This window comes from Mchenga conophoros, linkage group LG6 (genome assembly GCF_057382185.1).
Source record: "Mchenga conophoros isolate Kocher_MC1m ecotype Shallow Benthic linkage group LG6, M_conophoros_male_GT1.1, whole genome shotgun sequence".
In the NCBI taxonomy this organism is placed as follows: domain Eukaryota; kingdom Metazoa; phylum Chordata; class Actinopteri; order Cichliformes; family Cichlidae; genus Mchenga; species Mchenga conophoros.
Window position 1 is genome coordinate 22,970,380 of NC_140531.1, and position 14,056 is coordinate 22,984,435.

At 42.3% G+C, this 14,056-nt stretch overlaps 1 protein-coding gene across 2 annotated transcripts in view; it reads left to right on the top strand.

The window, feature by feature from the left end:
- Positions 1-9,660, top strand: part of dlc1 (DLC1 Rho GTPase activating protein) — an 85,805-nt gene extending 76,145 nt beyond the window's left edge. For both annotated transcript variants that reach the window (XM_085276828.1, XM_085276829.1), the window contains exons 10-18: positions 951-1,130; positions 2,617-2,776; positions 3,616-3,823; positions 4,320-4,536; positions 4,937-5,051; positions 6,199-6,414; positions 7,376-7,593; positions 7,710-7,883; positions 7,974-9,660. In XM_085276828.1, coding sequence (XP_085132954.1) covers positions 951-1,130; positions 2,617-2,776; positions 3,616-3,823; positions 4,320-4,536; positions 4,937-5,051; positions 6,199-6,414; positions 7,376-7,593; positions 7,710-7,883; positions 7,974-8,073 — 1,588 coding nt within the window. In that variant the 3' untranslated portion in view covers positions 8,074-9,660. The remainder of the gene's footprint in view (positions 1-950; positions 1,131-2,616; positions 2,777-3,615; positions 3,824-4,319; positions 4,537-4,936; positions 5,052-6,198; positions 6,415-7,375; positions 7,594-7,709; positions 7,884-7,973) is intronic.
- The last annotated feature ends 4,396 nt before the right edge of the window (positions 9,661-14,056 follow it).

Genomic DNA, 14,056 nt, shown 5'->3' on the forward strand with positions numbered 1-14,056 from the left:
TAATTCATTTTACACTATGGGGCACATACAGCCCACTTTGATTTTAAGTGGGTCGAGCAGTAAAACCCCTCTTTTTTTATCAATGTAAAGAAGTTTAACTACACTTTTAATACCTGAGATGTAAGAAAAAGAAGTGCAGTTTCAACACAATGTCTCTTTTTCTACATGATAAAGAAATGCTGTATAAATAACTGTGGGGGGAATCTTTATTTGGAGCCAAAACTACAGTTAAAAGTCTAAAATTTATGCTCTCCTCCACATATTTTCTTAAGATATGGAGTGAGCCAGATTGAAGTCTTTGCCAGGCCAGTTCTGGCCCTCAGGTCCATTTCATACTCCTGCTCTAGATTAAACAGCAACTTTGACTCTAAATAATTCCCAGACCACACTGTTAGCCATTCTCAAAAATACAATTTCATGCATATTTTTATATAAGAAAAATTTTATGTGCTACTTTTAGTTTTAATACTAAGTGGAAAGTCTCATGCTGCCAGTCTTTCTTCTGTAAAAGGACAAAGCAAACCTGAATGCAGCACTGAGGTACCAACAAAAAGAGTTTTACATAAAAAGTGACAGCATAGGATAAACAGGGGGACACGCTGAGACTTCTCTCCTTATGTAATGCTACCGAGCGCTCTGGAATGCTGCTTGGTTTCCATGGGGACCGTTCCTGTGCTTTCAGGAATTCACAGGCAGACTTACGTTCGGCGGGCTTTTAGTCTCAAAGACAATCTCTTGATTGATGTGTACATAAGTCCTTGTAATCCCCAAACTGATCACTTGGCACATAACAACTACAAATACTGTGTGTGGCCGTGGGTTTTATTGTCAACGTTTATGCATGAACAAAAGCATGAGGCAGATCCCGAGGGTTAAACTTGTTCTTTCTCAATCGTCAGTATTCTTCTCACATCTCAATTTGTGCTCTGCTCTTCTCCGATGTACTCCAGACCACAGAAACTCCGCTGGCCCAGCTTCCAGAACTCCCATCGGCCCAGCTTGGCCTCCGCCCAGCTTCAGATTAGCTGCCAGTCTGTGCTACAGATGAATCTGCTGCAGAAACTCTCCCTTCTGCAGCTCACTGCTCTACTGGAGAAACACACTCCTACAAACAAACATGGCTTCAGTTGGTGAGTGGACTGTAGGGAAGGCTTGTGGACGGGAAATGGAGGGTGAAAGCATTAAGAAGTGTTTTTCTTTCTTTTTAAAGCTTCATGTGAAATGGCTTCTGCCACTGCCATATTGTTCCTCTAAGTAATGCCCTTTAATATACCCATTCAGCCAGCTATTAACCCTCTCAATCCTACCCATCTCCAAATCCTCTCCATCTGCAGGTTGTTGTATAGTGTGGGGATGGCTGTCCACAGAGGTTGGGTTTCACATTCTTTTCCCAGGCCCATAATTGCTGGGAAGGGGCGTACATAGTCTTTTTCTCAACGGGGCAATCATGGCAGTTCACACGCGAGGTGTTGAGCTCGAGGCTGAAAAGAGCTGCACGCAATAACTGTCCTTCCAAGCTATCTTCTGTACCACTTCTAAGCTTAAGGTCTGGGCTAATGTAATTCCCTGAAATGAAAGCAGCTGAATGTCACTGAACATTCTTCACATTACAGTAGACTGAAGTGTCATTGTGCTAAATTGCTATAAGCCAAAGTGCTACCTAGAATTGGCTGTTTTGAAGAAGCTAAAGTTAAGGAAAAAAGATGACTAGAAGTGGAAAAATCACATTAATTCTGTGTTATTTTTCTGCTCGAGGCTTTCTTTTAAACGGGAATAGAAGGCATTATGACAGTCTTATGACAGGTCGAGGCTCACTGAAAGACAGTGTCCAATTGTTGGCCACTGGAGGCCCACAACATAGTCAGAATTCTGCCCGGGATCATAACATGCTCTTTTTTTTTCTTCTTCTTGTTTTTTTTTTCTAAACCGTGCTTCTAAGAAGCACTCCGAGTCTTGTGAACCCCAGCACTTACAAAGACGCACTTGTCCTGAGTCACGCATAACATCTCTGTGCAAAACACACTCACACCCATGCAGACAGATACTCAGCCATAAATCTGCGGGCACATTCTTGTGAAACGGTCAGGGTTGCATGTTTCAACTCTGGGTTTGTGGATGGAGACTTGCTGTTCACTAGGAACCAAATCCTTGCACACAAGCTCGCCCAGAGTGACAAATCTGGAGACGGACGTCGACTGGAGATGTACAAAGTAGCGGGTTTGTACATCTCCTTTCCACGATCCCCATTTTTCCCTTACCTTTTTACCCACGCCCCCCGTAACCCTGCAGATGGACCTCTGCACTCGCTCACTTTCACACTCGCCTTGCACACACATAAAAGGCTCAAGCGCTGTGTGATAAAAGGCCTAATTGGATTTGTTTGAGTTTTACATTGCATCTGAACTAAAAATAAACCATTTGACGCATTTCTGACGCGGCGGTGATTCAATTTTCTGTGTATGAATAGGTGTTTGTGGAATGTCTGTGTTAGCCCTGATTACTGTGATGTGTTTTTGTTGATTACAGTCTAGGCTCTCAGTTAGTAAAGAGAGAATGAAGGTATGTCATTATAATGTTGACCCATTTTAAAGATCCAAATTTGTGTGTATGCTGCAGGGCTGTGCCGAAGTTTATGAAGCGCATCAAGGTGCGCGACTACAAAGACAGGAATGTGTTTGGTGTGCCACTACAAGTCATCGTCCAGCGGACGGGACAGCCCCTGCCTCAAGGAATCCAGCAGGCCATGCGCTACTTACGAAATCAGTGCCTCGACCAGGTAACATATAGTACAGAAATATGCACAGATGTGTGCAAAACCTTTTTATACACTGGAATTGCAAGTTTACATGTAATGGCCACCTCAGCTTTAGCTTTAAGTACTATTTTAGCTAACTTGTTTTCTTTAAGCTACTCAAACGGCATAAAATATCAATTTAAATACATGTGCATATTTCTCTTGGTGTTACATAACATGAGGCAGGGAATTGGAAAAAGTCTGATGCCCACTCAGTGTGTAAACACTTTCTGTGTGCCAGGGGAGAGTCAGTGTGCTCAGTCACCTGTGTCGCTTTAATCTATACCCAGTCTGTCACAGTCTGTGCATTTATAAAGGAAGGAAAGGTGCAGTCAAATTGAAAAATGGCTTTTAATATGGCATCATGCAAAAGAGAATGATGGCTCTCTTTTCAAGGACAGACAAAGTGCCTCTGTTTGGAAGTGTGAAAGCTCATGGAAAATATTCAGTGAACAAGCCAGCAGTCTTCTTCTTTTCTCCTCCCCAACATTGCCATTTCACACAGCCTTAAAAGGCCATTGATGAGGTCCTACACAGCATTCACTACAAGAATGCCTACTGGCTGTTGTTGGAGCTCCTTGTAAATACAGTCAACAGGATCTGTTGTGATGTAACCATATTGACTGTAAGCTGAGGATTTGTGGATAAGTCAAGAATGTTATTTTCCTAATGCAACAGCCTAACGCAATAAAAGACGTGTGTGTGTGTGTGTGTGTTTGTGAGAGTCATTTTTGATACTCTTTGATCGGGTACTTTATAGTTCAAAGGTTTCTGCATGGTATGTGAGACGTAACCCTTTTCTTCTTTGTTTCCCCGCCCAGGTGGGTCTTTTCAGGAAATCGGGCGTAAAATCTCGTATCCAAGCCCTCCGTCAGATGAATGAAGCGAGCGGCGCCGACGGGGGAGGAGTCAACTACGAGGGCCAGTCAGCTTATGACGTTGCCGACATGCTGAAGCAGTACTTCAGAGATTTACCAGAGCCCTTGCTTACCAGCAAACTTTCAGAGACCTTCCTGCAGATCTATCAGTGTAAGAAGACACAAAACACAGAAAATGTTCTTCCAGGCTCGTCTACGTCATTCCTCGCGCAGCTTGACGTATGCAACTGCACAGCTGACATACTTTGTTTTAGATGTTGTAGCCATAGAGCTGTAAAAACACATGAGACAGATGAGCACACATCTGTGGACGCTACACCGTTTGCGTAAGGTGATGTATGAGAGGTCAAGCATATAGTGGACCCATACATATAAGCTTATGTAACATAGCTTATGTAACAGGTCAACACAGATCCCATCATAACTCGTTTTTGGCAGGTAATTGGAGGCCCGATACGGTCTACTTCCTGAATTAAACAACAGCTGGAAAGAACGATGACAGGATGTAGTATGACAACAGATATTAGTACTGACTGACTCTCCTTGAGCTTTTAATTTTATATATGATAATCTTATTGTGGAGCTAAATAAATTTGTGCTAAATTGAACTGAAAAGGAATGATGATGGAGTCCATGTTCTTCTCCAGACATGCCTAAAGAGCTCCGCCTTCAGGCAGCTCGCGCTGCTGTGCTGCTCCTGCCGGATGAGAACCGAGAGGCACTCCGGACGCTGCTGTGTCTGCTCAGCGATGTGACGGCCAGCGTGGCTGAGAATCAGATGACTCCCACCAACCTAGCAGTTTGTCTGGCCCCATCCGTTTTCCACCTCAACACGCTTCGACGGAAGGAGAGCTCCTCGCCGAGGTGTGTGTCTGAGTGCGCGCCGTTGTAATCGGTTCAGTTTCATGCCTTTAATCAAAATAGTTTTTGTTGCAGCATCTTGCATAAGGGCACAATATGCCTGTGCAGTTTTGGAAAACAGGAAAGGGTCACTCCAAACTAGCACGAGGGCAGAATAGTGTGGAAGAGAGCAAAGCCGGTGAGAAGAGGAAGGGGGAGAGACAGAGGAAATAGAAAGGTTACATAAACGTCCAGACCTAAATAAAAAAACACATGCATTGTTCCACATTTGGCACTTCTAGGTGAGGGTTTATCAGCTTTATACAGCTAAACCATTTCCTCCAGTTTTTTTTTTACTTTTCTTTTGTGGTGATTGCTCTGATTAGCCTCATTATGTCTTCTTCTTTTTCCTTCTTTCCCAAAGGGTGATGAACCGGAAGCAGACACTCGGAAAGCCAGACCAGAGGGACCTGAATGAAAACCTTGCTGCCACTCACGGCCTGGCGCACATGATCCAGGAGTGCAGGAAACTCTTTAGGGTCAGTGATTAAAAATCGTGTAGCAGAACCTGTGCAGCAAACTCTTCACTTTTAAAGTTAGCTTAAAAAATAAAAGCAGAATGAGTTACTGGCTACTACCTTCACAGTAAACTGCCATTTAAGGTAACGAGGGTATGTTTGCTGACAGAATAAATGTCACCTCCGGTTTCCTGCCGCATACCTCGTGTCCCTGCGTTTGTCCTGTCAACAAACAGAGTCCCAGTTATGTAAGGTATTGATCCAATTCATGCAGTTATTCGTTCAAGAGGAGTTTGGATTATGGAAAGTGAACATGCTACGGGGGGCTGAATACCTATGTTGTCCAGAGCTCTGTTCAAGTAAACGCCCCCCAAACTCTAGCATAGTATCACAGGGGTCAGAAATCCATAAATTCATGTCAGTGAGATTTGGCATCTCCACATGGATAGCACAACAGGAAATAATCAGCAAAACTACAGCATTACAGATCCAATTAAAACTGACATTAAGCCAGAAATGTGCTTTGCCTTGTGCCATCTTCTCTGGACATGGTAGAGTAAATGTTAAAAGGCTGCACACTGTGGGTCATTAAGGTCGTTTAAAATTCTATTAGGCTGTGGAAAGGCTTCCTGCTTTCCTGTCATGGTCACATTGCACAAGTAAACCGAATTAACCTCCTTAAATGATTTCTTTAATTACATTTGCATTTGCTTATGGAGGTTTTTTTAAAGGGAAGATTGACGATAACACTGTCAGGATGCAATTAACAATGGAAGATATGAAGGAGACTATATTGAGGATACACTAGGCAAACACAGGATGTGTTTCCAGTTTGTTTAATGGGATTAATGTAATAATGACAAAGCCAGAAAAACCATGACTTCAGTGTTAATCACGTATTCAGAAATGCTTTGAGATCTTTAAAATCAGACCTGTTTTACATAATAGTTTTTCCCCACAGTAAGCTCACACTGCCAATCATTTTTAGTGAAGGGGGTCTTAATTAATTTTTTAGTTTTTTCTCTGAAGTTTTCTGTGCTTTGTTTTCTCTAACATCAGTAGGAATTGTAGAAGTCTGTCAAACCAAAAGATATTTCTTTATCCTAAACTCTAACAGACTAAGCAGATGAATAATTGTTCTAACCATCCATCTCCTCTTCTCTCACAGATCCCAGAAGAAATGAATCGCTGCAGAAACTCGTATATGGAGCAGGCTTTGCTGCCGCAGCGCTTGGAGGAGCTTGCAGGTGAAGAAGCTGCGCATGGAGGCTACAGGGCGTACCTACAAGATAGCCTGGACACTCTCCTCAAAGAGGCTAAAGACAAGTTCAAAGGATATGACAGCTGCTCCACGCCAGAGCATGCTGACCTGGCATATAGGAAGGTAGGTCCTCTTTTTTTCTTTTTTTAAAAATCTATCTCTAGGTCCTCTTAAATGTCATCTGTTCAGCCTGTGCGGCTACTTTCAGCCTGGAAACATTGATAAAATTGTCAGACAGCTCACAGGAAAGATTTATTATCTTTCTATAGAGTGTAAACAAGCTGTCACTCCTGAAACATGCACACCATCTCTGTTTCCTCTCCTCTCTTTTCCTCTCAGTCCTTGCCCTGCCTCTCTTTTAACTCTAAATATCGAGTGGAAAACCTGCAGTTAGGGTTTCCTGTGTAAAAACAAATCCGTGCGAAAGTGGCCTGGCCCCTTGGCATCTCATTCCCATCCCAGTACTGGACTCCATCCCAGAATGACATCAGCTTGACATAGAGACACACACACACAAACACAAACCCGTACAGAGCCTCTGCATTATCCCAGGCTTACATTTCCTGTGTCCAGTTTGCGAGGCCCTGGATGAGGTTATCTTTTTCTCCAGTTTAAAGTCACAAGGCACAGAGTGTGTGCTTTTTATCATATGATGGCAGAAAGAAGCAGCTGACCTGGCCAGAGCGCAGTGAAATATGTTGAAACACAGCCTAGCTGTTGTGCATAAGATTAAGGCAACTGGTGTTCTTTAAGTTTGCTGAGGACATCTCACTCGTTGACTGATTATTAATCGTGTGCATTATTACACGACTGTGAAAAAGGTGTCAGATATTACCACCAGAGGTTGTGAGTGAAACTGAACTGACGAAGCCTCTTGGGTGAGAGGTGAAATGTCTTGAAAATACTTAAACAAGTCCAGTCACCTTCTTTTCAAGCCCTTAAAACTAACTGCAGGAACCTGTGTGCATGACATTTCCTGTCTGCTGTAATTTCCTGTCTTTGTTCTGTGATTTTAATGACATAAAGTGCTTTAAATCAATGGACTGCAAGTAAAGTAACTGGGTCTCGCCATCTGTTTCTCTAGGTCCATGATGGGTATCCACTGCGGTTGTGGAAAGTAACGGTGGAGGTTCCCGCAACTCCCGAAGAGGTTTTGACCCGGGTGCTGCGAGAGCAGGGACACTGGGATGAGGACCTGCTCGAGAGCCGTGTAGTGGAGACCCTCGATGACAGGACAGAGGTCTACCAGTATGTCAGGAACTCCATGGCGCCTCATCCTACCAGAGACCATGTCGTGCTCAGGTAGATCGCTGTCTTTTTCTCTTCTTTGTGTTTATTTTGCTTTTGTCTTTATCTTTCATCTTACATCTAATTTAATGCTGTTTCTAATCTAAAGTGTCTTTATTGGTTTCTAACAGAACATGGGTAACGGACCTGCCAAAGGGAGCATGCGCACTGGTGTGTACCTCTGTAGATCACGAAGGGGCGTCTGCGGTGGGCGTCCGAGCCAATGTTCTTACTTCACGCTACTTCATAGAGCCCTGTGGAGCGAGCAAATCCCGACTCACGCACATTTCCCGAACCGACTGCAGGTGAGTGGATTACTTCCAGAGCCACAAACAAATCAAGTTTTAGAGCAACGCAGTAGGCTAACAGCCTCCTCTCTTTCTTTGTCTAATCAGGGGTCGTTTCCCAGAGTGGTACAATAAACTGTATGGACACTTGTGCGCTGCCGAGGTGGCACGGATACGAGACTCATTCACTGCACCCATGGACAAATGAGAAAGCGCTGTGCAATTTGGACGGCGGCAGTTTTGGGGAATTTTTTTTGGGGGGTGGGACTTTGACCTCCATCCCACCAGGGAGGTCAAAGTCCAAGCCTCCATCCTCACATCAGGACAAACTCTGGATCCTGGATTGAAGGACTTTTTTTGTGATTTTTTTCCCCCCCTATGTCCAAACAAGATTGATGTTATGTTTTTAAACTGTTCTTTTGGGGCCTCCCAGCGTGCTGCCAAGAGGACTTATGTCAGACAAACATTTATCTGGGCCAGAGGAGGCGATGTTGATACAGGATGTATGGTTTGTCCAAAGGGTGCTATTGCTTCTGAGAAGCAAAAGAGGGATTTAATGTATGCGTGAGAGCGTGTATGCGAATACGTCAGTTAACACAGATTCGTCATACTGGTTTCCAGTAGCAGAAAAATGTGTACATAAAGTAGTCTGTTCAAAGTAAAGGTCGGCGTATGTCCTGCGTTACCTCTGTCCCCTTTTTTTCTGTTACAGCAAAGCACAGCAGACATTATTATGGTCAGCCGATTGATAAATCCACGGGCGAAGAAAGACGGTAATGCGCAGACTGAGCGGAGACAATAGATAGGATGTTGTGAGACGACAGGTGGCCGGTAGCACAAAGGGTTTTAGTGTTTTAGGGTAGAGACAGACGAGTACTGGTGGCTGGCTCACCAAACTGAGAGGAGCGATCAAAGGAAGGGCCTCATTTACTAACATACAGATAGATGTCTTAAATTCCATCAAGAAGAATTCAAATTGAGTAAGCGGCAAATGTCTCTCGAGCGTGTGATGCCATTGTTTGCGTTCTCGGAGATGCATAGGCACACTTTATGGATGTCACGAACCGAAACGCAAGACCAAACTGATTTAATGGACCAATTCTTTTTAAAAACCCAAGATGAAAACAGTAGATTCCCCACAGTGAGCTTTTCCTCACCGTCACAAGTGTTAGATTTGTTTAAAGCACAGCACAGTTTTTGAGATTTTAGGCTTGTATGCTATCAAAGTTTTTAAAAACATATAATGCTTTCGCAGTCGCTTTGATGTAGACGAGAACAGAAAGGTAGTCCGACAGGAAAAGTAGAGGGGGAAAAAAAAGAGGGGTCCTTTTATAAAGGTGGTGATTTTACAGGTTTTACTGTAAAGAGGAGGGCAGACTGAATGTGTGAATTTGAAGGAAGGAAAATATCTTTGCGTGAGCTTCTTTCGCTGTGCTGTCTCGTCTGTGTTCAAAAAATAAAGACATTGTATCAGCTGACCTTCACTCGTAACACTCGTGCTTAAATCTGAGGTTGTGCGTTGTTCGCGCTGACGTGTCCGATTAATCCACTAAGCCATTGTTCGCATCGCAAGTGTTTTAACTGTGTCTCTGCCAAATAATAATGCATGACAATGACAGTTAATTTAAAGCCAATATATTTATACCTCAGATATGTTTGTTTTGTATCATACTGTTTTATTGTACATGTTAAGCTTTGTGTTACGTAAATGAAAATGTTTTATCTTTTTTAATAATATTATTTCTGTACAGGTTAATCAAAGTGCACTATTAAATGTATTAAAATAATAACCGCGTGTGTGTGTCCTGTGAGTTATGTAGTTGTAAAGAAACAGGGAGGGCCACAGCACGGCCAACTTTCACGCCAAAGTATTGTGGCTTTGTTCTGGCTTTGCTCTTCAGATCCCCCATAATCTGCTCGGTCGCCTGTTTGCACAACAGTTTGTTCCAAGTAATTACACCTTCTCAGCTCCAGACTGATACTGGACTTCCATTTTTGCTTCCCCTCATCGCCGGCTCTCTGTGTTTACTCCACACCAGTGAACGCATGATGGGACCAGAGAGGCTTGGTAGATCTTGGTGATCTCACCCGCGGTCCTGTTTGTTACATAATAGTGTCATATAGCAGAAGACAATGGGGCCTGTTGTACCACAGCTGTCCTGGCTTGGACACAGCAGACCCTACAATGAGGAGAGCAGTCATGTGGCAAAGCAGGGAGGGTGGGGTGGGCTCCAGGGTTTAGAGCTGAGAGCAGGGGGGAGCTAACATACCCATCTATGTTTTTATCCACTTGGCCAAGTGAGAAGTGTCCATGTGCGGCAGGAAAACATCCTTCGCACGTGCTGTACATGTTTTGTTCAGGATCTGGTGTAAACCAAACAGAAGAATTGTTATGATCCTTAACCGTGAACCGTGTATTCTCATAGCTCAAGTCTCAGTACTTTCCATATACGTACAGAGCGACAGCATAAACAAGTGTTAACTTGACTGCGAAAGCCCACAGTTAAGACGGGGCATTTACATTTCACGCTGGCATCCTCACTCGCATTTTTTTCCCCCTGTTGGATCAAGAACACTTCTTCTTACACTCGAGTGCAACACAGAACTGGAGACAAACCAGAGACTCCAACAAGATCATACACGTAGCCGGAGACGTGCGCACACGTGCTTGGCTTTGAATTTGTCGCATAATGTTTAACAGAATCTTTCAAATAACATAAACCTCCAGGTGACCTCTTCCTCCCTCTAGTTCTAGTGTGTGTGTGTGTGTACGTGCATTTGCTTGCACACTCGAAATGCTGCTGTGTTTTTTGCATGTTCTTGAGTACGTGTTTCTCCTGAGAACCCAAACACCTCTGGGAGATTACGCAGGGCCAGATAAGGCTGACCAAGAGTCACCACCAGGGCTGCATTCCTGCACAGCTGTTTGAGAATCAGGCACAGAAGGTTTCCCACATTGATAAATGAATACGAGCGTGTGCATTCTTCCTCCAGATTTCTCAAGACGTCTACGCTCAGAACAGTGTGCATTTTGTTGCTCTGCACAGTCTTTTTCTTTTTATTCCTTAAGTGAATAATGCAATTTTATTCCACTCTGAAACAGATAACACCAGCACAGACAACCTTTGTGCTTCAGATTGAATGATAGAAATATGTCGAGGCTCGTTATGTGACCACATTTTCTCCATTTTACTTTACAAGTCAAACGATCGACACCATGCAAGCTGCCTGCTTATTACAGTTTAAGCATCACATTATGATGCACATGTTACACACCGGACTTTTTTTATTTTTTCTCCCAGCGTTATCAGTCCCACAGACATATCAAACTGAGAGGAAGTGTGTGTCACATATCTCCGCGTGGACTGGAATGTTCTGACAAATCAACTGTAGCACTGTTTTGTCAACAGAAATGGTATGTCATCGTGATAAGACTGTATTTGAAGAGTCAACAGGGAAAAGAACGAGGGTTTAGTCACACAGTGTTTCTGTAGTTCCTTTGATTATCTTTATATTTCAGAAATTCAAAGCCTGCGAACCACTCGAGTACACCGTATGCATCAGTGTACGAACATGATGCAACGTACAATAAACACACGGGTAAGCAGGCCTGAGTCTGCAGACCTGCGTTCATTTTATACAATGTTTTTCTAAAAGCCAGTTCCCAATATCTCAGGACGCTTCATGTTAAAGTCAGCAGTCTTGGTAACTGTAAGAATTCTGCTGGATAGATTAAATAGTTTTATGAACTACTGAGAACCAGTGTGTCTGTAAATGTGACTGGTTTGTGTAATTATTCTTTAAGGGAGACTGTAAATATTTATAAAGTGAGAAACTCATCACTCTTTATGTGTTTTATGCTTTTAAAGCTTTTGATCCTGAGAATCACACAAAGTTATTAATTAAGAGGGGAAGAAGGAAGAAGTTTGTTCCCAGTTCGTTTAAATGGGCCTTTCCTACTCTACCCAAGCACTCGAAGCACTTCATTCATAGAAGCACTTTCTTCTACATAAGTGCTCTTATTTATATGGGGCAACTTGGGGTTAATATCTTACCCAGAGATATTTAACATGCAGACTGGAGCAACCGGGAACCAGGGATCGAACCACCAACCTCCCAGTTAGTAGCTGACCCGTTCTATTGCCTGAGCTACAGACTTTATGCTAATGAGTTGATGAAACTTGTCAAATTTGGTACTGTTCAGCCATCGCTCTACTGATCTCTAGAAGCTCCTTGCTAAATTCACCAATCTCTTTTATCTTATTTCACTTTTTTAAATTCATTTTTATGTAATTGTACTTCTGCTTTTGTCTCTTTACTATATCTTTCTTGAGTTATTTTGTCATATTTACTTAATATCTACTTAATTTGTGTATGCTTAATGTTTTGCATGCTGTAGCACAATCATTTCACAGTTTTGTGGATAAATACCATACATTTTATCTTGTTTTTTGTTTATGGCGTGAAAAACGACCCCCAACCCCTCAAACTAGGTAAGTGGAAGTAAAGAGATAATTGAATCTTAGGATCTGTAACTGGGGTTAGTTACATTGGGCATCTTGCATTGATCAAATTGTTATAACTGTATTTTTGTGTGGTAATAATCTTGCTTGCTTTTTTAAAAATATGCCATATGAAGGCTTTGTTATGTTATTAAAAAAATTCCCTTTGTGCAAACACTCTGTGGGGAGTATAGGAAGAAAAAACTTCCTTTAACAGGAAGAAAGCTCCAAAAGAATTTTCTCAGGAAAAACAGCCATCTGTCTTCACTGACTGGCAAACCAAACAAACAGCAGTTTTTGTTGTTGTTTTAAATCAGTAACTACTGAGCAGCTTCAGACTCAGGGCCATATACAGACAGACAAGGAGCGATTTGACACAGAACACACAAAGCTACTGACATGCAAAGCAGCACCGGAACCAGCCCTATGCATTGCATCATCACAGAGAGTGGCTGCCATCTTTACTACACTCCACAGGAGATGATGGACAATAAGGAATAAGGAAAATAAAGAATTACAATAATTCCGGCTTGAACTGGCAAACGCAGGACTAGTTTTCCAGAATCACTGTGACACCAGATGTTCCTAATCTGTACAATGTTGCACAGGTGAAAGAAGGCAGTTGTAGAGATTTGTTTAATGTGGCAGTTAAAGAACATATCTTGGCCAGCATGTTTGCTCTCTAACTATCATTCACGTGTGAGGAAGACTTATAGTTTGCATAAAATGGGCAACTGTCAGATAATCGTTATACAAAGTAACATCTGCTATAGTAAAATTTTGTGATCGGTTTTGAAATCAGTATATGGACTGATTATTTCCTTCTGTGCTTCAAATCCGCAAACTATGGTTAGTCTGTAACTCTTCAGATTAACCATACGGATGCACATTTGCAAGGATCTAGAAATAAAGAGGGATGATCTTAAATAAAGAAAAATAAAAAGGCTCAGTCAAGTATAGCTTCTTAATAAAGACACATTTAATTGGAAATTGTTGATCAAGAATAAATTATAGGGGATGACACTTCCTTTCTAGCTTTTGTGACATCGGATTTAAAATTATATGAGAGCGACAAGGAAAGAGAAAGGAAGATTCATGAAAGGAGGGCGTGCCGACTCTGTTATCATCAGTGGCACTGTAACGTGTTTAATGTAGCAAATGAGCAAAATTCAAGTTGTGCGTCTGCACAGTTTTAACCTCGTGAGACCCAGCCTGTTCATTCACATCCTCTGGTGTGGACGCACAAATCACACACAAAAAAAGTTCAACTGAAAGTTTAACCTCCTGAGGTTAGTCATGGAACTGTATGCTGGTTTATGCATCTGATCATTCGAGTGAGCAGGCTGTGACTCACAGTTTACACAGTGCAACACTGCCCTCTAGTGGGTGTTTATAACAAGCCTATCACATGACAGTGCAAACTGCTTCATCGCGCTCTCTGTGGATTGCGTACCATCAGAATGTGCTAAGAACCAAATAATGCGATCCGTGCGAAATATTACATATAATGAACTGCACGTTGACAAGTGATCATTAATGCTATGTACATTTCTATTTTTCAGTATAAAACATTTCTTTGACATGCTTTAAAATTCATTCGATTAAAAATAGATACATATTTTATTGTATTTATTCAATCCAGACATTTTGTAAATAAATAACTTTTTACAAATAAAACTTTTTTAAACA